Source organism: Gavialis gangeticus, unplaced genomic scaffold, assembly GCF_001723915.1.
Source record: "Gavialis gangeticus isolate Ggan-Ray unplaced genomic scaffold, GavGan_comp1, whole genome shotgun sequence".
Lineage (NCBI taxonomy): Eukaryota > Metazoa > Chordata > Crocodylia > Gavialidae > Gavialis > Gavialis gangeticus.
This window is the reverse complement of record NW_017729003.1, coordinates 12,348,669-12,373,393: the sequence shown is the minus strand read 5'-3', so window position 1 is coordinate 12,373,393 and position 24,725 is coordinate 12,348,669. Positions and strand designations below refer to the sequence as shown.

Sequence of the window (24,725 nt, the reverse complement as noted above, 5' to 3'; positions counted from 1 at the left end):
TATTCTTTAATTCATAGCTAGTGCAACTAACTCGGTCCCACTAAGCTCTGGGCCCCCAGTGGAAAAGTCAGACCCTCTGCCTATCATCATTGTACTCATCTGCATCTTCCTTCTCCTGGCCACCTGTTTTATCTTTGTTACTCTTTGCAAACCAGCAGCACTGGACCAGTCCCGCTATGGAACACATGAGTGCATGCCCTACCACCCAGAGGATGCCAGCGAACCACAGCTGAGGCTCTGGAAACGGCTGGGCTCCCTGAGGCGTTCCATAAACAGCTTCCGACGGAGCCAGCCTGTCTCCCAGCATCATCGGACCTGTCCAAGAAGGCCACCAGCCGCCCAGGACTGGGACTTCATGGAGTCCACTAAAATGTGATGCTGCTGTTCCTCTACAATTCTGCTTCAGAAACCAGCGCACCTCCCAGTATCTCAAACCATTCACTACTATCAATAAGATCTCAAATCATCCAAAAACACTTGGAAGAATAGAAAGGAAGCAGCTCCTGTGCCTTTGGATTCTCATAACTGACAGCATAGGAACATGACACTTTGTAACTTCTGGATGGATCCAAACAAAGCTAATGGGGACTGTTTCTGGGGCCCTTTAACCTGGTACTAGACATCAGCAGTGACATATGACCAGCAGTACTGGCTTAGGGAAGTGTTTGACTGACGCATCACTAATTTGTAAATTTCTGCTTGGAAAGTGTCCCCTGCTGTTAACATGTCTTTGTTTATCCAAGTTTTGGTAGTCTAAAGTCTTTATTCCATCTCTTTTATAATAAAGCATGTTCATGCTAATGTTAAAATATCTGACTCTCTTCAGAAACCTTAGTCAATAAAACTCCTAGTTCAGAGAGAAGAGGAACTCCCAAAGGTTTTGCCAAGGACAGAAAGACTTCACAGTCTTCTACTTATGAAGAAGCAGAAGTTTATTTCCAGCCAGGTGTGGGACTGTGGCTAAACTGCAGAGAACCATTCCCTTAACTTGGTCTTATGTACTATAACCCAGGATAGGTGGAGGGAAACAGATCCAGTTCAAGGCACTGTATTTAGCTTGCAAGGAGGTAGGAGTCAGAAGAAATGCCTTGTAGGTATTGTTAGGTTTAGATTCTCCCTTCAGATGTTCAGCTAAACAGCTGATCCAGGAGTGGAATTTGAGCTGCCAAAAGTTTCTTTTCCACTACAGTGTTACCCCACAGCAATCCTAACCCCTTCAATGCTGAGATAGATCAGTGCCACAGAGTGGCACATCATCATCATGCTGTGCTATTAATTTGGACATTTTATGGGAAAGAGTGATGTCCTGTGAGCACTGTTTACAAAATAGGCATGTTCTTTTAAAATAAGGATGTGGAGCATCCCAAGCACTGTTGGGCTCTGAAGGGAGTCCTCTTTGTTATTCCCAAGGTGAAGGGCTCCTAGGTACTCATGAGTGAGGAGATAAATGGAAAACTAATAGTGCTCTGCAGGTCTATCTCTGGGTCACTGAGCATATGAAGCTTTGCTAAACCCACCTAAATTTAACTAATACAATATTTTTGAGTTCTTTTCGTTTTTTTTCTCTTTTAAATAAGCCAGCAGCCTTTAATTCTCGTAAGAAAAGCTGAATACCTGCTCTTATAAGAATCCCTACTGGGGTTCTGGGGAGTTTCTACCACCGGGCTCCAGGGGATCTTTTGCCTTTTAACTGTTAAGTGACCCTTTCTAGGAAATGCTGAGAAGTAGGGTTTGAGGATGGGTGGAAGGGGAGCTGAGATTGTTTTTACTTCAGATTCACAAACATGTCTAGAGGTGTTGCTTCCAGGTCTGAAATGGGGAGAGGTCCAGCAGACACCTGTAAGAAGCTGTTGTAAGCAGTTCAAATGCTGCTACTTAATTTCTTTTGGAAAATGCTGGCTAAGTCATGCAGGGCATCTTTTTACACATGCTTCAGGATGTGGAGGAGGAAGAAACAGAGCTCTGCTGCTCTAATCAAAATGCCCACAGTGTCTTGTATACTCAGTGTCCTGCACTTCAAAATGGTGGCAGGGGGTGCTTTAACTAAAGCTCATTCAATGAGCTTTAGTTAAAGCACCCCCTGCCACCATTTTGAAATGTGGGGATGCTGAATACATGTGACACCAAGGCTGCTGGAGTATTCTAAACTAGTCACAGCAGACTTGATTGAGTCTGCTGTGGCAGGGCACTTGGGATGCCTGCCACTTCAAGAGATCAGCTAGCCCGCGAAGCTGCTGGCAGGTGCGGGCCAGGGCTAATTGATCTAAGAAGCCTAGTGAGAGGCTGAGAGGGTGGGACCAGCAAGTGTCCAGGGGCCTAGTGAGAGGCTAAGCAAAAGAGAACAATGAGGATATCATCTGCAACGCATGGGGCACGGTGTAGAGGAGGAACCAAGCCGTGCAATTAGCCCATAAGGCAAGGACCGCAGTGCACCTGGTGGTCATTTGACAGTAATTTGGGAAACCCTGGGGCAGCCTCATTTATAATAATAATAAACATAATGGTGATAGAAGGGGTGATTGCCCAGAAAGTAAGGGTTGCAGGGACTCCAGGGGTTTCACAGCCATGCTTGGAGAAGTACTCTGCCACCTGTGCTAATTAGAATGCGTTGGAGCAGGCGTTGGGCAAGTGTATAGGTGATCACAACATCTAAACAAGTGACTTGGCCAAACAGCCTGAATCTCACCACATAACAAATGCTGGCCCCTCAAGTGGGTGACTGAAGGTAGGTATACTACACATACTGTAAATGGTGTATCTGAAACTGTATTCCTGTTATGCAGAAATACTTCTTGAAGATGTCTCTTGTATTTCATTTAGGGTACTTAAATGTTTATTCTTTTAGCTGGTTTGTTTTTGAATCAGGGCCTCCTTTAAAAGGCACTCACTGTCATTCTAGAACAGCTTGAAGTTTTGTACACAGAAAATGTGTTCTTTCAGCTGGCCTTTTCCTAAACAGGTGTCATGCATGCCTCTGCTTCCCAGAGAATATCTGCATAGATATTGCCAAATTATAATTCTCAGGCTGTCAAACATTTAATGATAAATCACAAATGTCTGCTGAGGAGCTGTTTCAGTGAACAGGAGGATCAGGTAAATCTGTGCATAATAAAGGTGAAAGCATGATAAAGGTCTTCTGGATGGTCCAGATGCAGTTACATGGAAAGGAACTATGTACCCACTCATTTCTGCTGAACAGGATGTAAAACCAGTGAGAGAGGTTACCTGTAAGGACTTACAACCAGTGGGATTATCAGCTCCCCTGTTAAAGAAAGGCTGCCTGAAGAAGGCAGCATAAATAAAAATGGCATATTTTAATATTTTAGGGCCAATTAAAAAAATGTCGCCCCGACAGTTCCTATTTCATTATTTAAATGAAATGCCCAGCACTGAACAGTTCACAGTATGATCAGGGAAGTGGCAGGTGCCCCCTCAAGAAAATTGGGAACTGTTAAGTCCTGAGCATTTTTAACCCTAAAAGCCTGTAACACATTAGAAAAGTCAGGGAAATTCCAAGGGGAGGGAGAAAGCAGCTACCTCAGCTCACTCAATCGAGCTAAATTGACCTTTTTCTTGTATTGCTGTCTTAACTGACATGGTTTAAATGCAGTGTAATGCATTTTACTCTCCTTTGATAAAAAGTTGGGTTATTGAAGTGGGTTTTATTGGTGAATTCTGCAAGGTTGTCACCTCCTCCCCCTTTCAGACTTTCAGGGACATTTTCTTGTAGCGTGTGTATTAGAAAGCATCTTCGTCTCTGGGGAGAGGTTCTACTATGAAGATTGGTTCTGGTTCTGAGCTGCTGTTGCATTGCTTCTTAATATGGACCACCATGCCACGCTGAAGCAACAAAAAGATTCCTGCATAAACAAGAGATATTGTCCAAGCATTTATATTTCTTCTTAAAAACACCTTTTCATGAGAAAACCTATTCAGTTTAACTCTCATCAAAAGGGCTCAATGCAGGTGCACAGACCACCATGTGCCATATTTGATTAGGAAAAATAAACCAAAACCTTCGAGACCAGCACGTGCCCTTTGAAGATGAGGCCTGATCAGCCTGTGGGTACCCAGAGCAAATCCACCAGAACTTGGAAACAAAACTTGAGTTTCAGTAGGTATCTAAATGCCATGGCTGTATCAACAAAGCAGAAAGTTCATCCTGTCACTGCTCCTCCAAAACGACAAGGGCTAATTACAAAGACAACCAGAGATAAATCTTTGGCCCCTATAAAATGAATCTGTACTGTCAGAGGAACCTTCAATGGACCCTGTGTGGGGAACAGAGGAATCTAGTGGAGCAGGAGGATACTTAGCTGTGCAGATCTGGGAGAGGCAGCTGTATAGTGCAAGCTCTTCACTTCGCAGGAGGAGGGGTGGCAAATGCTGGGGGAGTGGAGCTGGTGCACAAGATGCTTCAGCAACTTGATGCAGCAAAACAGTCTCTGGGGAATATTGCTATAACTCACCTTGGGGGCTTACTTGCCAAACATTAACTTTCTGTATTATACACCCATATAGTACAGAAAATCATGTCAATCCTGTAATTAATTGTGTTATCTGTCATTTCTGGATTTGCTGTGGATGGCCATGACTTATCAGGTAGAAAGGAAATGTATAAGAAAGGAGCTTTCATGGGTGCTGAGATTAATTTCATGATTCTCAGCCTTTGCCCAGAAATGGGAGGTTAGTTCTCTGACCTGGTGTTACACAGATGGAAGAGAAGTCTGAAAGTACACGGTCCTAGATCTAGGGTGGAGATTTACATTCTCACCTGTGAGTTCCAGATAGCCTAATGCAGACTGGTCACATGTCCCCTTCAGGAAGGGGGTCCCCACATTAACTATTTCAAAGTCATCAGAGATACTTTGCAATCCCAATTCTTTTAATTCCTATTGGACAAGCACTGAATTCACCCATTTTTTTTCTTACTTATATGCTAAATTGCTGTATGTGGACATGGCACTGAATTGGCAGCCTAAGAAGTGAGGGCATACACGATTGTGGAGATCAGGTTTAATATGAACAGAAACAGTTCCCCCACATCTTGATGATGTGGATCCTAGGGTTTGAAGAAACTCACAGCCTGCCCAGTTCTTGGATTTTCTACATATATCTTCAGTTGTATATGTGCATACACTAAAAAGGGCACACGACCTTTGGGTACACTGATATCGTTAAAAAAATTACACTCTAGCATAGCTAAAGTGGAGCACAGGCATTCTGAATAACCCAGAACTAGCAAATGAAAAGCTAAAAAATGAGAATATCAGAGGACCGTACCTATAGGACACATTTCTGTGAGGACACAAGAGCACTTCAAGTTGCTCTGAAAGGAAATGTCTTTTACAAATGCCACCCTGAACCGCAGGTGCTGGAATATAACGACTTTCAGTTATTACCAAGCTGGGTGAGGATCAAATCAACTCTCTGCAGGTGAAAGGCCCCATTCATTTTTTTCCAGTAAATTGCTTTGCTTTCTCCTTCTCCAACACAGGACAGGGACAAAGCTCTATCCCTTTTCCAGCACCAAGCCATACATTCAAGACACAAGAAGCCCTCTCAGGGTGCACTGCAAAGACTCTTGGGTGCCTGCTCCAGAAAGTGTTTTGATTTGAAGTGAAGTTGGAAACCAACAGCTCAGAGGCTCAATGAATACATGCATTCATTCAGCTGTTCATTCAGCCATTCAGCTACTGATGGCAAGTTCCAAAGGGGAGACAAAAATAAAAATGAGACTCCAACCTCTTTTCTTACTATTTTCCCCTCAGAGCCTCTTTACATACACACTTGCTCTCTTCAGAAACTCAGCTCTGTGTCCTCCCAGCCTCTTAACTCCCTAGGAGGAAAGAAAAGATGCTAAGGCCTCAGCCAAACGTCCCTGTGAAAGCAGCTCTGTTCTGGTGCCTTTGGTGCCTGCTACTGAGACCTGCCTATTTTTCTCCTTCCTCTCCACACTGTGGAAAATGTTAGTTTACCCAAGGCAGGATTGGAACTCACAAAATACAGCTCTGCTGCTGCTAGGGCCGTGGCCTCACATACCACACATGACGCCAACTGAGCCAGAAAGAGAAGAAAAGCCAAAGAAAGTGAAAAGAAAAGGCATCTGCTGGCAGTTCTCTCTCTCAAAAATGGATAGAAGCCATTTCAAGTTTTTTCCTTCATAGCATTACTGTTTGAACCCCCGTCTGTACTTGCCCAGCTTCCTTTCTACCAGATTGCCTCTCTGTTGATTTTTAGACCATCTAGAGATTGAAATGAGTGACTAACAAGTACAGAAACACGAATAATTTTGCACTGGCAAAGAGGTAATCTTGTGATTTAGAGGTGGAAAGATACCTCAGTATCTGGCTCTCTCTAGCTAACTGCAAGAAGGTAGAGAGAGGGAATGGAGGTGAGACTCCCCATCTCACACTCTACTATTGGACCCAGGAAAAATGGAGATTCAATTACCTGAACTATACTGCTGGATTCTGGGGTGTCCTCAGGTACGCTTCCCTCATAACTGCTCTGAAGGAAGATAGGCCGGTTGTCATTGACATCTAGCACAGTGACGTACACGGTGGCTGTCCCAGTCCGCCTGTTCCCTGCAGGGCCATTATCTGTAAAAAAAAAATTTAAAAATGGAGTGATTTGCCTCACCTTCTTAAACACAGGAAGTGTTTAAGACAATCCCTTCAGTATTACTATGCTACTAAATTAAGAACTGTCCACTTATGCCAAGAGGTTGGTCATCAGTGAAAGGTCTCCTAAGTGAGACTACTACTCCCTTTCTACTGGGAACCAGTGTATGACATCATAAGAAATATAAGCATAGCAATCACATGCACTGACCCATTAACTCATTGCCAATTACTGAGAAACTGGTAAAAGTTAAGAGGCCTAGAACATGACCTTCACATCCTGTATCCTGTTTCTCTTCATCATTAATGAAATTTTAAAACCCATGGGAGAACAGTGTTTACACAATACCCTGCTCTGATAAAGCATGACTGCATATAGGATCATAGGATCCTATCTATAGGATCAATGACATAGAAGTAGCAAAAAATGCAGGTTGGTTTTAAGTTTCCAAGGGTTACCAAGAGTAATGAAAAATAAGAATTTAACATGTTTTTAACAACATACCTTGACATAAGCCAAATGCTAAGGTATCAAAGTTGGAGGCTATGGGACCTGCCAACTTGGAAAACACAAGAATTTGGATAATTATTTGATGATCTGAGCTGATCCTTTATGTTTTTAGATATGCTTACCAACTTTCCCACCCACCAATCGGTAATACAAGAGACAACCTAACTGTGCAAGGGGTTCTTTGGCAATTGGAAAGATAGAATTCTCCTCTGCTTTGCTAAGTAGAAAGGGGCCAAAGTCTTTACCAGAGAGATCTTATTATCCTCATCTCTAAATACCAGGAAACCACTGGTAACTTGATTATATTATCCTGGTGCATCTATCACCTGGTTTTCACCTGCATTCCCTCAAGAACAGATTCTGTGTTCCATGGGAATTTCCTTTACCATTTAATTTCTTCTTTCATAAAATGTCCTGGAAACTAACACAGCACTGTAGCCCTGTGGTGACTGTGGCCAAAATGTTTCTGGCATTTAGTCCCTTTAATCATGCCAGCTGGCTCCACAGTGTTAATTGGCAGGGGCTGGCCTGACATTTTGAGACTGACTTTGTGGCACCATAATTCCACAGTGTAATGTTACTATTGCAACAGAATATACTGTAACTAAAGACTAAATCTCCTTCTTACCCTGAGGAGGAGGTTTTCCTTCAGGTCACAGTGGAGCAGTGTAGGAAACACCAGGACGCAACCAACACAGATAATTAACTTAGTTGGCAACCATTAAAACCAGCTGCCGCCATGTGCAGGTCAAGATATAAACCCTATTATTATATTAAAACAAATCTCACAGACTGGATTGGCATGATGCTTTGTAGACAGTTCTTTCTATCTTTGCATCTGTAAGGCAACATGACTTGTTGCAACCTAACCCAACTGCTCGAACAGCAAAAAGCAAACATGCACAAAAAGTAAAGGGGGGAAACACTTACCTATGGCCTCCAGGATCAAGGTATAGGATGCCACAGTCTCTCTGTCAAGATTCACTACTGTTCTGACCACTCCATCTCTGAAGCCAACACTGAATTTGCCATCCTGGTTTCCACCTGCAGGAGAAGAGAACAAAACAATTTTAAAGGTGGAAAGAACAAAGGAACAAACAAAGTTAAAATAAACCAACCAGTGGAAATCTATCCAATGTACTTTGTTAGAAAAACACCAACACTGATCCAAAGTGATGCTTCCTACATACAGAGAACACCACAGTGGGCAGCTGCTTTGTCTCTTAAGCAATGACGAGAAATGGCTTAGTCTCACAGAGTAACTATAGACATGATCTGACACATTCTAATTCAAACGCATCAGATAACACTCAATTAGCATACCTCACTATCACATGTATTAAGCATCTCACATTTCAAAATGGAAGCAGGGGTACTTTAATTAAAACTTGCTGAATGAACTTTAGTTAGTGCCCCTGTGGCCATTTTGAAATGTGAGATGCTTAATACATGTGACAGTGAGGCATTTTAGTTAGAGTGGCTCTGTGGGAACTGCTCTAATTAAACCCCGCCGCCCCACCCCCAAGCACATCTATAGGCACCTGTAGTCATTACATAATCAATGATGTCATCTGGTACGGCACATCAGATGAAGCAATGCAATCTCCAGGATATAGGACAAGATAGCACAGCCAAAGTCTTTCATCTTTATGAAATATCCTATGGTTCTCCCAACCCTTAGGGCTACTTGGTATGATTCAATTAGTCCAGTCCCTCACATGACCTTGCAGTGACCAGCAAGGCTTACACAACCCTTTCTGACCTAAACAACAAAACAACGTTGCCATGCTATGTTTTAGCCAGCACAACCCTGTGCTGCATGACCTGGTCTGTGACCAAACTGGGTACACCAAAACAATCTGCCCATGCTTGAAAAGAGGTTTTGTTTTCCATGGTTATGAATAAACAAACCAACAATATGCCTTCTTCTCTCCATTGCTCCAAAGATTACACAAGACCTTTACTGGATAGATAACAGCCTTTTACAAGTTATAGGAAATGCTGTGTTAAGTAAAAGACAAATGGGCAGTTTTCTCATTGCTTTCAGGGAAAAGTAGATCATTTTATGTAACAACTTTCATGGGACCTAGGGGGAAACACACAGCTATTTTCTTACTTCAGGAGACAGGCTGTGGGACAAACCCCATGTAGCCACAGTGAGAAAAGCAACTCCAAAGTAACAGTAACAGTTTCTTTGTTTTGCACCTATCTCATATTACATGCACTCACTTTGCAAGTGAGTTCCCACCACTGCCACCTATCAGCACATCCAGAAACCTCATCTGGTATCTGAAGAGCAAACTGTTTGGGGTTGCTTTGCCTTTTCTTTACTTTCTGCAGCTAGAATGTAGCTATTTATAAATGATGCACAAGGGATTTGGGACTTCTTATTTCAGATCTAGAAGTGGGGTCATGCTGGTGATGGAATGGAAACTGAGTGGCTAAATGAAGGGTGAATGCACTGGGATGTGGGCATGGTCTTACAGTCATTATTACACAACACTGTCCTACACCTATAGGGGCAAATCAGATGAAGCAATGCAACCTCCAGGTCACAGGAGAAGCAAGCACTGCCAAGCCTATGATCAGGACTCCCAACCTGGCTTGCTCTCCTGTTGTCTTATTGACTCTGCAGTGGTAACAGAAGTTAAAGCATGCTTATATCAGTAATGTGGGCAGATAGGAGCACATGGAGTGGGGGTTTTTATTTCATGTTGTTTAAGACATAAACAATGTATAGCATATTGTTTAAGGAGGTGCTACATTTATAGAGACATGCTTTCAGCCACAGATTTACTTTGAAAACACAATGCTACATCCTTTTGTCTTCTTGTTTTGCTGATACTGAAAGGAAGGATGTGACAGAAGTGTTTTGCCTCCTATCTCAGTCAAAACCATCTGAGTGAGAATCAAACTGTATAAGAAGAATGTAAAGAGAAGTAAATAATGTACTGCATTTCTCTATCAGCTACAGGTTGCAAATACTTGCAGCTAAAGCTAACAGGTATGGTATCTGGGGTACCATACCGACTTCCATACAGCAGAGGGCAATACTGCATAACTTTTGGAACGGCTGGGAAAGAAAGGGCAGTTGCACAGAGCATCACTCCAAAGCTTTTCAGCAACACAAATTGCAAACTCTCAGAACACCACAGCAACACCCACAGACAGCAGCACCACCCCAAAACCTACAGGCACCCAGACAACACTGCCCTGGGTACAGAGAAATGCACCATCATTTCTCTTACACTCTCTTACTGAGCACACCCCCGTACATTCACCCTCCCTTTAGCTTCTCAGTTTATATTCTATCATGCATACAACTGACCCCACTTCTAGGGATGGATCTGAAATTAGAAGTCACAAATGTCCTTTGTTTCATCCCTGGACATTACTGAAAATTGCATTCAGCTGCAGCTTGTATTCCTACCTCAGCCGATTGTGTCTGGGCAGTGCTAGGAATACTTGGAGTTAAAAATGAAGTATACTTGAAAGACAGAATGGAAAGGGATCTGAGCCTAACAGTTACGTCAGCAGCATTCCCAGAGCCAGGAACAGGCACATTTTCTATCATGTTTGCGTAGTGGCACATTTTCTATCATGTTTGCATAGTGGCAGACACTTCACCTGATTTTGCTAAGACCAGAAACAGTTCCTGCTTCAAATGCTAATGCCCATGTTACACAGACACACACAGCTGATGTCTCTTTCAGGTTGATGAAGCATAGATAATTCTCAGCATCAAACAGCCCAAAACAGTTTTCCTATCATTTGCAAAGCATCGTAGGAAAACATATGCAAATCCCCATGCAAATCAGTCATGCAAAGCAACAACAGGATGAAAAGCCCCTTTGGCTGTCTGATTTGCATATTTTTACCCACATTGCTTTGCATCAGAACTTTAGAACATCTCTAGGATTGATCAGTGTTCTCCACTGCACTTGAATGACTGGTATAACTAAGATATATCTGACACAAGAAGAAGCCTTAGAAAAGCTTTATACCAGTGATGAAGTAACTGAGCTCAGCATTCAGCCCCACATCAGCATCAGTGCAGTTCAGTCGGACCACCTTGAAATCACGGGGTACATCTTCAGGCAGGGAGACATTGTAGACAGCTGGGAAGAAGGTGGGGTTCTCATCATTCACATCCAGAACTGAAAGAGAGAACAGATGGCCAAGTGTGCCCTTGAGCTATGTACCCTGGCTTCTTTGCTAGACTGAAAAGGTGATTTGCTAACTCATGGGTTCTTCAGAATGGGTTCTTTGCAGATCGTTGTTTGGAACTTTGCATTGCTTATAATTCCCACTGGCTATGACCCTGGGAATGCAGGAAAATAAGCCCCACCAATTCAGTGCTCCTACCCGCACCAGAGGCTGGCTTGAAGCAAACTAGGTGGCTTGAAGCAAACCTGACTGAGCGCTCCAGGGCCACATTCAGGCTCTCTGTCAGGAGACCCTAAGAGTGGCAATGGGAAGCACTTGGATTGCTTCAGAGAGACCTAACTCTGAATACTTGTCAGATTTAGTGCATCCAGAAGCAAATGACTGGGACTTATTTTGTTTGCAGTGCACAAGGGGTAAGGAGGGAAGCCATATAGACATGGTCAGAAAAAACATCCCTGGCTTGAAAAGTTTTCTTGGACCATAAACTCTAAGAGTTCACAATCTGAGCAGATTCTAGGGAACAAAATATACAGAAGCAGACTCCCTTCCTCCTCCTGCAAGAAAATGTGGGGCTTAAGTGTAGAAAGAGTTATCTCCCGGTACATAGCAGAGAGTTCTCAGTAGCTAGAGGTAGAGGCACATTTCCTTCCAAAAACAAGGCTGAGCATTATTTCTTTTCCAATGTTTATGTTTATATGAGGTTCTAATGGCACGTGAAACACAAATTTAATCATACCAATTAAAACACAGGTTTAACAAACAAAAATGTTCGGCACTGAGATCCTAATTCTTAAGCAATGCACAAACCTATGTCGAGACAGTAGTATGACAACTCCCATTGTACCACATGACCGTGGTGCTTCCAGGACACAGTATATAGAAACATGTCCTTTCTCACCAGCCAAGTAGAGGCAAGAACTCTAATGGTTTGAGCGACTGTAACAGCACAGGGGGCCCCAGCAGTATAATCACCTCGGACAGTCAGGGTGCTGGTGGAGCTTTTGGATGGTACTCCTGCATCGCTTGCCACCACCCTGAGGTAATACTCAGATATCCTTTCCCTGTCCAACTCTACAGCGGAGGTGATGAGCCCATTGGTGCTGTTGATGACGAAGTCCATTCGGGGCATTCCCACCTGCATGCGATAGGTCACCTGCCCATTCAGACCCTCATCAAGGTCGATAGCTACCACCTAGTGAAAGGGAGAACAGAGGATGAGAAAAGGGAAAAACTTCACTTCTTGTAACAGAACCTTGAACATAGTCCCTTGATGGGGATAATGGAGCAGTAGATAAACTTCAGACATACCTAGAAAAATATGCCATTTTCCACAGACTGTGTTAAACACAAATGGTACTTAAAATATCACATCTGCCTATAGTTACAGCACAGAGAGAGTATGGTGTGATGATGTAGGCTGCTTTTGAAATATACTTTGTACTTAGAAATCTGAAGCTACACTGATGGAAACAAGGCTTTTGTCTTGGCACATCCCAAGATGGGAATACTACTCGCTGGCACTCACAGGCCATATCTGCAATGCAAGCATTACTGTGTTTCAGAGTGGTACCGTCTAAGTGAGCTCCTTGCCAAACCAGAAGCAGAACAGCCACGTTCTCATGGCACCATGGGCCTGCTAACTGGCACAGAGATGGGCTAACTCTCACTCAGCAGTGCTAAGCAGCCCCATCTAAAGTGCACATGGACGTAACTACATAGCTTCCAGTTTTAGAAGCAACCTGCCTGGAACAGTACAGGGTGCTTTGCAAACACTGCTCTGAATCATGGTAGGTTTACCATGATGGCATGGCCACAGAGTGCTTTGCAAACCTTTTGTAACTAATTATCAGAGTCTTCTGAGATGTAGGTTAATACTGTGGAAAGAGAAGCAGAGAGAAGACAAGTGACACCTCCAAAACAATGAGTCAGTGGCACAGCCACAACTAGAACCAAGGAGTTAGTCTACGAAAAATGGACCATGAGAACTGGCTTAGACATGGAATGGTGATTATGGAAAGCATGAACTTTTAATATCTCCAGAACAACAGATTAAGTGATTCTACTGACCTTTGGTTAGATCCCCAACATCCTGTCTTAGAATCATGGAAACAGGGAAAGCTGACCCTCTTAAACAGTACCATATCCTACTCTGGCTATACATGATGATAGCTGATAGTTGTCAGTATTACAGGGGAGAATGCTTAATTCATGGAAGGCCCTCAGCAAAAGCAGCAGTAATAATAACGCTAATTACATCCACAGCACTGAAGCATTGTTACACATGTTAAGCAGTTAATACAAATTTAGAGAGAAGCAATGGGAAGAATAGATTTACCTGGAAGACAGATGAGCCTGCTGGAAGGCCTTCAAGGACCTCTGCAATGAAAGGCAAGTTCTGGAAAGTGGGGTCATTATCATTGAGATCCAGCAAGTTCACAAATACCGTGGCACTACTGGTGGCCCGTAATGGCGGTCTTCCACCTGCAGAGTCCAGGAAAGACACAGCTTCATTTACAAGGAAGGTTAATGCCAATAATTCCTTCTCTCCCAAAACAAATCCCTTAGTAGGACAAGGTCCTGGTTCTTTCTGTAATGAGGGTAATGTCAGATGATTCCCCTTAGGCTGGTTGTACCAGAGATATTAATCCAACTAAAACTGGCACTTCAGAGGCCAAGTCTCCATGCTGCATACTAACGTCAGAGCCAGTAAATAGTTGGGAACAGACAACATGATAGCAATATGTGTACACACGTGTAAAGCAAGACAAGCTCTATGTTTTCGCAGGACTCCAGTCATTCTGTGTAGGTAAAAATGTGTCATTATGTAGTTTACTCTCTGCTGTGGTAATGGAAATACACAAGGGGGCAGAGGTAAGGTTGTGCATACAACCTTTTTTTGTCACTTTCCCATTTTTTAGTATTTAGCTATACAATAAGAATGCTCTTTTCATTACTATTATTATTAGAAAATAGGATTTCTTAACATACTGTTTCCAGAGGGAAAAAAAGACATTTCTATGACTTCAATGGCCCTTTTTTCCTAACTGACATAACTATTTCCCTAGATCCCATTGGAATGCCCTATCCTATGCAGTGTGACAAATCCTGCAGGAGAACCCTCCTCACTCCCTGCAGACCTTAAGAGAACAGATTCCTGTGCCTGAGTCATAGTACAAATCTAGTAAAGAGCTTACGAGTGGGACTTCTCTCCTGCATAATATAACTGTGCCTGCTCTCAGATATTCCACAGCAGAAGACCCTGCCTTTCGCCAACCTCTGACAATCCATAGAGAAGGACTTTTCTGATCTCTGTCTCTTATGAATGTGAGAATGTCTGCATACTCTGTAAGCCCTGCCTTGCCATGAATCCTAGAAAGTACGTAAGTTGCAGTAAACTCTCCTAATGATTCCCTAAAATCCACATTGTAGTACAAAACTAAGTAAACCACATATGTCTCTGTGAGCCGCATACACTACAAACCAAGTGAGAAAACCCTTGCAAAACATACTGTGCATGCACAAAGTGCCACCTGGTTGTGTCTCAGTAAAAGCAAACCTGAGTTTCCCTGCAATATACACAAGCTCTTCTCCTCTGTAAGGTGTACACTTCCAGGCCAAATTTCACCTTTCTAAATTCTTTGTCTGGGCTGTTAAATGAAGTAATAAGATTATTTCTTCAATAAAGCAAATGTTTTTGTCCTATCTTTTTTTCTCAAAAAGAGGCTGACATGTTTTTGTTCAAAATAAAAACAAACAACACCCCAAACCCAGTTCACCTCTAGACTGAAGCCAGACAGGGAACATTTTAGCAGGGTATGTGGGAACAACAGGCAAATGAAAATTGGGGGTTAGAATACAAATGCGTATGTAACCTTAACCATGGTGTCTGCTACAAGCCCTGCTGTATCAAAAAAGTAAGCAACATGATAGTTTAAAGGATTTCTATTGTTCCAGCCCAGTGATTCTCATTCAGTTTGACATCAGAAGGTGCAAAAAAGAAAGAAAAAGAGATGTGGAAAAAGCTAGATTCTATCTCTGAAGCAACAGGACAGAAAAAAATGGCTAAGGGATGGAGGAGGCAAGAGGGGAAGCGTTAAGGAAAGAAGAACTGAGGTGAAGCATACAGTCTGTGACAGACACCACAATCCTCCTCATCAGCTCAGCTTCTTGGGGATTTGGGTTCTCTCTGTCCAGCACAACACCCGTGGTCCGGATCTTCCCTGTGGTGCTGTTGATACTGTAGAATTTATTTGGTGGCCTGATGCTGTACAGGAGGGTGCCATTTTCAGCCAGGTCAGGATCAAAAGCCACCACCTGTAGAAACCAAATATAAAATGCCAGTTTGCTAAACCAGAAGAGTACATCAGTATGGCTGACTCTGACCACAGATAAGGAACTGAAACGTAAATTAAATTGATTTGGATTAGGGGAGTGCTGTTGATGGAAGATAAACATCTGTCTTGATATATATCTTAGGGCAATGGTACTCAAACTTTTGGCCCTGTGGGCTGGATGATATGTGGGGCCAGTCCCTGGAATAGATCCAGTGCACAAGGTCAGGAAGCAGGGTCAGACCCTGGATGTGGTCCAGCCTGCTGGCCTGGCTATGCATGTTGGCCTGACACCATGTGCAACTTGCTCTCACATGCTGGATCTGGCCACTTGCCAGCTTGACTCCACATGCTGACCTGACCCCCAAACCAGATCCTGCCATACACCGACATGATCCAAAGCACGGGGCCATCCAGCCCATGGAGCTCCACATTGATCTAGAAATTTGGCAGCAGCAAATTTTCAGACCTGTGGGGAAACTCACGGGCTGGATGACATGACTCTGCAAGCCAGATCTGGCTTGTGGACTGGAGGCTGAGAGCACCCATGCCTTAGAAGATTGGATGTACATTTAAATGCTATATTTGTTATTTGATAAGTCTGATTTATAATAAATAAACTTAGGGAAAAAAACCTAAAGCAAACCAAAAGGGAGGGTAAAAAGTATTCATAAGTTTTTTATTACAATTGAAGAACTTGTGTTGACTCATGGGAAACTTTTAAATGCATTCTCTTTAGGTATCATTCTCCTGCATGTTTCACATTTTCTGTTTTGTTTTTCTCCCCCTGGGATTTTTAATTACGAGGGATATTTACATAAAAATAAGATATTTATGACTTGGGACTTCAGCAGCTCCTGCTGCTTGCCCCTTACCTAAATTTGTATTATGTTGGTGACATAATAATTATTTTCCCAGCAACTAATTGTGATGTCAAATGCAAGATGACTTCAAGTGGGGAGTAAGCAGCAAGATTAGAGCATGCTGAATAAAATAAAGCTGGTATTGCATGCAAAACATCGCTACAAATTTAAAAACTGGAGGAGAAATACAGAACATCTGTATCGCACCTTTCATGCATAGATCTCAACGTATTCTACTGAGACTAATCAACATTCACAATAGCCGCGTGAAGTAGTTAAGGATTATTTGCCCACCATTTAAGTGCAGCCTCTCTCTAGGGTGGAAGGCAGTTGCTGTCTAACTGGGCACAACAACACTGTACAACACTTTAGCAGATGAAGTAAAGAATATAGCATCCAGTGGAACTGCAGGGGGAATTCAGGCAGTCAAAATTACTCACTTTGGAATAGGGCACAGAGAGAGCAGGATTAATTTACATGGGAGCTTTAATTGCCACAAGGGAGAAGGGCCATGGTCTCTCATCCCTTCTCTGCTGATGCAGGAGGAGCCAAAGAATATATGTCCAAATAAACAGGGCACTTGGAGAGCAATGCCTGCTCTCCCTATGGGGAAGGGATGTCAACAGGCCTGTGAGGTATCTCAGAGTTAATTTCTGCATGGTGGACTCAGAATGGCATCCAGTCCTGTTCCCTCTTTTCCCCAGAGATTAATGTTTCATTACAGGAGGGTTTTTTTTCAGTCTTTCCCGTTTGATGATTTTGTAGATTCTCCTCGCTTTTCCCTCATTTATTTTCTGTTTCACGCCCGTCATTTTTCTCCCAGCGTGATGGAAAATAATTCTCTCTCTCCCTCTCTTTTATTTTGCTGAAGGGATTTGAAAGGCTTTAAATCAATGCCTTTCAGAGAGGTCCTTGAAGGAGGTCGCAGGCGAGGCTAGGAAAGCAGAAACCAGCCAAAAACATGACTTTAAAGAAACACACACACACACACACACACCCCACAATCAGGGTGGAAAGCATGGATGCAATTCATATACTATGTCTCCATATGGACTTTCATGCCTTGCTAATCAAATCAGGGTCCACATGCACAGTGGAGAACATGAAGTTCAAGTCCAGGGCTGGAAAATGAACAAACCCCGGTCTCAGGCTGCAGAAAGCCTACACTGTATGCAAAGGAACTGCAAGGACTGCTGTTGTCTCAGGACCTTAAGCTCCAAACCTACAGAGGCTTATACACATGCTTAACCTTATGCACTGAAAGTACTTCTGTTAACCTCAGTGGGACTACTGTATGTACATGGAGTTCAGAATGAGTACAAGTCTTCACAGATTTCACGTCTTAGATAGCTAAACAAGTACTTAATAAAGGAAACAAGTACATGTGGAAATGTGTGTGCACTAGATCCTCAGTAGTGAAAATCTGTGATGTTGTTACCAAGATATACAATATTTAAGGATTTGGCCCTCAAAACTGAAAACTGCTGTTGATAGAAGTATCTGCCAAAAGAATAGTGCCTCCATAATTTTAAGTGGTGGAAGGTTTCTAAACAAGAACTGCCATTTCACTAGCACTTTCCAGTGTGACAGCTAATCAGTTGATCAGAGTCTCCAGCCTTGCAATAGACCATGACTGCGAGGCCCACTGTCTTCTCACTGAAGTCAAAATAGCTGGAATAAAGGAACTCCTACTTAGCAGATACATTAGCAATGTGCCTGGAAAATGTCATAGCTGCTGCAAAGTAAATGCTAATATTGATTAGAAAATAGTGTAAAACAATGGTAGAAATTTAAACCATTATTCAATTAACAAGAAAATCTTTTAATAAACAAGAGCATTTACCATAAAGCAGCCTGGAAAGCCTGCAGCCTTGTTCAGGAATTCATCTGCTAAGCAACAGTGCCTTTGTCACAAACTTACCCAACAGACATGCAAGATGGTGCGTGTCTCATGTATTATGTTTAACAACCAATTAATGTTATTGGTGATTTACGTATACTTGTAACTAGATGATATGATTATTTTGTTTTATAAACTGAATTGCAGTTTTCCTTTTAACAAAGTCTTGTTAACTCAATGACTCTAGGCACCAAGATTTCCTGCTTATATCCTGTTTTCTGGGTATGTCGGCACCACTGGATTAAAGGCATAGACTTCTTAGAACAACTGATCTCTGCACTATGCAAAACCCATGAAAGCCAAGAAAATGAATTTGGCAGTGTGTGCAAGTCTTTGCTTGGGAGGCAGCCAGAGCTGAAAGTGTGGAGGGGATGGGGTGCTGTAGGTCAGGTGGATGTATTTACAGATATGCTGAGGGACTAAGGACTGGTATTAGCAGAAGGTTTTGCAGGTCAAGGTTGAGTTACACTGGTAGTGTTGCTAGGCAGAAGCATTTATTGGATATGTTTGCATTTTGGCATCACCTCCTCATTTTATACAAGCTAAAAGTCAGTCTGGAGAGTAAAAAGATCGAACTGGCTTCTTAGTGGTCCAGAGTTAACAGGCTGCATTTCTGTGATTGTAATTGCTGTGCATACCGTTGTGACATCCGAGTCCGGAGGGGTCATCTCCACCAGGTTAATGTAGTATGGCGCATCCCTCCACACAGGATAGTTATCATTAATGTCCAGCAACGTGATGTTCACCTGCAAAATCACAAGAGTGAACAGGAGATTTCATACCCAGTAACAAGTACAGCACTAGCATATCTGTAAACCTGGAAGAGTGCTTCTGGCTATTAATGTCAGAAAGACTCTGATTCACAATGTCCAATGCTAGTCCCTTCATCTTTTTCCCTGAAGCCAGTGCCAACAATGGAATCCTTCTTAGACAGATGGCTGCCCTAGGAGGTGGCTCAGCAATGCTTTCTTTGGAAATCCATTTAATTTTTTATGCTAAATGAGAAGGTGATTCTCACCATGAAAGCTCTTGGTAGCACTGTGACGAGCATCACGGGAGTAGATCTCCTTTCTATAAATACCTTGCCTAGAGCCAGGTGACTAAATCATAGCACATAAGCAAATTTGAGCAATTTTGCCTTTTCTCCAGTTTTTTTCATTTCATGCTGATTATTTTAACTCCAAATCTTGGCACTGTGAAGAGCACTCAATGTCTGACATCTATGCTCTGCTGTTTCCTCTTGAACAGACAGATATACTGCATGGTACAGCTTCTGTTTCTTCACTGGACAAGCATAACACTTGCATGTCCTGGTTTATAGTGGGAATATTCATTATGAACTCAAAATGGATTATTATTCTTAACCTACCTAGGAAGCTCCCAATATGCCCTAGCCACATCCTATCACTTCAACCCAAAAATGAGGCAGTGCACCTGATTTAAGGGTGGTGCCTTCTGCTGCTGCCAGTATGCTTGAGAGTGGCAAAGGGGGATGCCCTCAGTGAGGCTTCACTACCTCACTTCTAGGTTTGGAGCATGTAGAACTGAAGAGGGTTTGTGGGGCCATGCTTGTGTGTGGTACTCCAGGAGCTCTGAGGAAGCAACACAAACACACCCTTTGTCCAACTAGGAAAAAGTTTCAGGCTCCCCCTTCTACCCACCCACAAGAGGAAGGTCCCTATGATTACCTGGCTGGGAACTCACACCCTACCATATTCATGGAAAAAGGCCCTAAGGGACACAGGCAAAAAAAATTGATTAAAAACTCAAAACAACTATTTTTACACAACCATTTTTACACTTTCTCCAGCTTGGGAGTCCATATACTTACTGCTGTGGGACATGGAACCAAACAAATCCTGCTCCTCTTGCATTGATGGTTCTGTTCCAGTCCCTAGTATTACTTAAACCAGTAAGGTAAGCATATGGAAGTCCTAAACTGGAGCAGCATTAGGTCATTGCAAACAGTTTAACTGCATGGGTCCCGAGGCTGGCCAAAGGCCCCATTGCAATACTGTTAAGAGCCAAAGTTTAACCTCTGCACAGAGTCCCCCAAAAGATAAACCGTGCCACTGCCTTTGAGGGAGATCAAAAGGAGATTGCTGATTTCCTATGGGAAGTAGTGGAATATACAGTATTCAGGATTGGCGGGAGCTCTAACTAGGAATCCAATGATTACTGCGAATGCCCTATTAAATCACTGCATGAAAGTAAGCTAGCCCATTTAAAACAAGTTTTGGCAAAACAAGGAGCATTGAACATTCCTATAATTCCTATCAGAAGGCTTGTCTGCATTAGACAAAGCAGCTGCATTTTTAACCTCAGGATAACTAACGTGCATCTGCTATCCTGAGGTTAGACACAGTGAAGACAATGACTTAAGTTTTACCGCAAGGTAAATTCTGTGAGGTCACTAGGTAACAGTATAAAGCTAATCTCACAGAGTAAAATCACAGTGCCTGGTCTTCATGGCCTTTTTACCTCAGGCAAGCTCACATGTTAATCACCCTGAGGAATAAAAAAAAAATAAAGAAGATGGCTGCATTATCAACAATGACAAGCCTAGAAACACTGTAAGATGGAGTTCAAGCAGACTCCTTGATTTATTACTGTTCTTGGTAAATTATTTACAGGGTTCGATATTCCTGTGTGTTTAGTACCCCTAGGAAAACTGCTTTTTGTCCAGGGTACTAAATATATTTCTGAAAAGTTATCTGGCCAGCAGCGAACCTAAATCTATCATTACAGCAGGATGCATGGAAGGGGCTGCCCAGAGAAAGAATGTTACAAAATGGAGAGAAAAGCAAAGAGCAAGACTATTAAGGGAAAGCAGCAAGAAGAGAATGAAAGATGGGTTGGGAAGGGGTAAGAAAATGATGAATAGTGAAGGCAGTGTTGGGAACAAAAGGAAAGCAGAAATGGGTACAGAATACACAGCAAGAAGGGGGTGGTATGGTGAGTGTTAACCATGTTTTCCAACATGGGGAAACAGCTGAAGATTGGAGGTAGATGCACAGAAACCAGATGGCTTACGGGATTGGTAGTCAGATACAGAGTTTTTCAACAAGATTACCGCCCAAATAATCAAGACAAATTAGTGCTTTTCTTGGACTTCTCTGGAAAAGTCTCACAGCTCTGCTGCCTTGTCAGAAAAGAGAAGTGGTGGCAGAATGCTGCTCCTTGAGAAGACGTGAATCAAACTACAGTTTGGTATTAGGAGGCTAAGTTGGTTAACAGCACAGGCACACTCAGAATGCACTGCTAGGTAACTACCTGCACTCAATTCATGGCGCACCTTTTCTTTTTAAATTCAGTTTCCCTGGAAGTTCCCAGTAAGCTTCTATCATGTTCCAAAGCCCACTCATACCCATCAGAAAATGGGCACACTGATTGTAAAACAGCTGCTCACTACAGTAGCTTTACATTTTTTGCCCATTGTTCCAAGTTTTTTCTTTGAACATGTGTGTGCCTGTGCATGAGAGAGGACCAGCAAAAATGCAGAACAAAATGAAGAAACCCCATTGTGTTTGGCCCAAAAATCTAGGAATGGGCAGCAGCTCTCCAACCATAGGGAGTGCTAGTATCATGCCAGAGCTCTACAAGAAGCCAGGAGTGGGCAGGGTTTTACTATTAGCAGGCTATTAGTAAGTATTCCCTCTCACCCTCCTTCCCAAGAGCAGTATTCCTATCTTCTTAGTTCAAAGAGATACAGAAGGTCAAATCTCAGTCTAGCAAATACACATAGGTGGAGCACTGGTGCCATCCAGTGGTAGGTCAGGTGAATCTCAAATCAATGGTCACAAGAGATATCTTAGGCAATGATCTCTATTTTAGGCACCAGAGTGACTTATTAGATGAGGCTGAGGTATCCTAGGGGATGTAACAGGATGGCCCACTCAGGCCATGGTGAATCTCAAGTGCTGTTTTTCCATGGCTGCTTCACAACAGCAAAGAAGTCAGAAAAGGAAAGGTTATCTACCAGATTAGCTAGCCCAGTAGCTGGAGCCTGCTACAGGATCACTGTCCCTACTGCATAGTTTTTTCTCTTTCCAGTCTCATTGTAATGTCCCAAGCTTGTTCCCATGCAGGTATTGTTCCACAAATGGCGATCTTTCTCGCTCACACGGTTTTTATTTAGAACACTGGGGTGGCATTTTTGTTTATCCCGGTGTGCTCACTGATTGAGGGCAGGTTCTTGGGCACGTAAGGATGGTGCAACCATGGGTGATTAGAACAGGGGAGGGAGGGATTTCTTCCTGGCTTGTGAAAATTTTCAATGTTTTAAAAAATATTCACAATTCACACCCAGACAGACTCCCCTCTACCTCCCAAAAAACACAGCACAACAGCAATAATCCCTTTGTGCCTAGGAAGACCCATCTCAGAACAGCCATGTGATTGGTGAACTCAGCTTGGGTATGGCAGACAGATTCAAGTCTTTACTTTGCCACTTCTTAGGTGAGTGCCTTTTATGGCTATTTTGGAGTCCGTTAGGGCAGGGAGGAAGGGAGCTCCCATTCTCTTTCCTGATGGAGCTGTTCCTTTTTTAAAAAAACCCAATTAAATCTTCATTGAAATGCATTCAAATTTGAATTTTGTACATTCCAGGTGAATTCCCCAGCAACTAGGTTATAAAACCATCCTCTCTCTAATCCAATTTGTATTTAATTACTTTTACAAAATGAACCAACTTCAAAGACAGAGACAGGAGGACACCCACCACAGGAAGCCAAGAGTCTTTGGGCACAGCTTTGGTTTGGTGACAGGTCTCAATCTGGCTGAATAAAGACTTGAATCTGGGTCTCCCCAACTCCCAAGCATGTGCCCTTGACCAACATGTTACTGGCTGTTCCAAGGTGGATATCTATTTCTCTCTTTCAGTTTTAACCATAAATTCATCCTGGACCCACCATAAGTTTAGCCCGCAACAAATATGTCCCTAAAAATACCTTTGATAAAGAGGTATTTTCCAATAACAAATCACTGAAAATTTCCTGATCAGGTCAACTGGTGATATGAAACCCAATCTGTGTGTTTTCTAGGGCTATCAACGGCAATGCTTTCTGTTTAACAGGTACTAGTGTGGTGGTTAGATAGATCTTGGATGCTCCAGATAGACATTCACCATTAAGATTCCCAGAGCACTGAACTCTGGGCCTTTACATTCTAGGCACAAGAGGGTGCGGAGCCTGGTGAACCCCAGGTATGTTTCTGTTAAATGCATTGACCAAATTTATAAGCAGACACCAACTTCCCACCGAGTTTTCAGGCTCTCTAATTATAAAAACTTTTAGGAACTATGTTAATGTAACTTTTTTCTAATTAAAATCTCCATTCCAGAAAATGTTCTTTACCTTTTAATGAATCTATTAGAAAAGCAGTCCCCTCCCATGGAGCCCAAAAGAGAACTCAGCAGCAGACACACCATAAGAATATAAGGATTGTCATTTACTGGGTCAGAACATAGGCCCATCTTGACCACTATCCTGTGTCACACAGCAGCAGAGTGTGGATGCTGAGATGGAGAGTGAACTGGGTATGAGTAGGGTTTTTTTCCCCACTGTTCCTCTCTCACTTGCAGCCTCCAGCATTTAAGGTCCAAAAAGTTCTAATTCAGAGTATGTATCCCTACCTCCCTTGCTGAATAACTACTGATGCCCCTTTCTTCCAAGAATTTGTCCAATCCCTTTTTTAATCTAGCTAACAGTTCACTTCCGTAACATCTGGTGGCAATGAGTTCCACACTTTAATTATATGCTGTGTGAAAAAGAACTTCCTTCCGTTAGTTTTAAACTTACTACCTACCAGTTTCATTTTGTGAGCCCTGGTTTTTGTATTGTGAGACACAGTAAATAATAAACCCCTATTTACTCTCTCTTAACCATTTAGTATTTTGTAAACCCTTATCATGTAATTCCCCCCTTCCTCTCTCTCCCAAGAATCTCTTTTCTAAACTGAATATGCCTAGCCTCTTTAATGTCTCCTCAAATAGAATCTCCTCCATACCATTAATCACCCTTGTTGCCCTTCTCTGGACCTTCTCTAGTTCTTCCATTTCATTTTTGAAGTGTGGGGACTAGAACTGGGCAGAGTATTTAAAGTGTGGATGCACCATAGATTTATAAAGGGGCATGATGATACTCTCCATCATAGGCAGAAGGAGAAAAAATGATTTTGGGGGGCTGAGTATGCGCGTGCATGCATGCAAGTGCTGCCCCCCCACCCTTAATCAGGTAAGTCTGTGGCGGAAGGGACAGCCCCTGCCCTACTCCCTCCTTCACTGAGGGGACTTTGATCTGCCCCCCCACCCCACCCAGCCCAGCCCCGCCC

General features: G+C 42.8%; 2 protein-coding genes and 1 long non-coding RNA gene across 3 annotated transcripts in view; 1 reads left to right on the top strand and 2 right to left on the bottom strand.

The window, feature by feature from the left end:
• LOC109290978 overlaps nucleotides 1–165 on the bottom strand; it is a 5,405-nt gene extending 5,240 nt beyond the window's left edge. The window contains exon 1 of the long non-coding RNA XR_002095725.1: nucleotides 124–165. This is a non-coding gene — a long non-coding RNA (uncharacterized LOC109290978). The remainder of the gene's footprint in view (nucleotides 1–123) is intronic.
• Nucleotides 1–813, top strand: part of CUNH10orf105 (chromosome unknown C10orf105 homolog) — a 5,984-nt gene extending 5,171 nt beyond the window's left edge. Inside the window, exon 2 of the mRNA XM_019507824.1 lies at nucleotides 18–813. Within this exon, the coding sequence (XP_019363369.1) occupies nucleotides 18–376 (359 nt within the window). The 3' untranslated portion in view covers nucleotides 377–813. The remainder of the gene's footprint in view (nucleotides 1–17) is intronic.
• Nucleotides 1–24,725, bottom strand: part of CDH23 (cadherin related 23) — a 626,459-nt gene that overhangs the window by 151,561 nt on the left and 450,173 nt on the right. The window contains exons 21-27 of the mRNA XM_019507822.1: nucleotides 19,034–19,141; nucleotides 15,426–15,615; nucleotides 13,637–13,782; nucleotides 12,274–12,493; nucleotides 11,139–11,291; nucleotides 8,065–8,178; nucleotides 6,454–6,602 (exon numbers count right to left, since the gene is read on the bottom strand). Of these exons, the coding sequence (XP_019363367.1) occupies nucleotides 6,454–6,602; nucleotides 8,065–8,178; nucleotides 11,139–11,291; nucleotides 12,274–12,493; nucleotides 13,637–13,782; nucleotides 15,426–15,615; nucleotides 19,034–19,141 (1,080 nt within the window). The remainder of the gene's footprint in view (nucleotides 1–6,453; nucleotides 6,603–8,064; nucleotides 8,179–11,138; nucleotides 11,292–12,273; nucleotides 12,494–13,636; nucleotides 13,783–15,425; nucleotides 15,616–19,033; nucleotides 19,142–24,725) is intronic.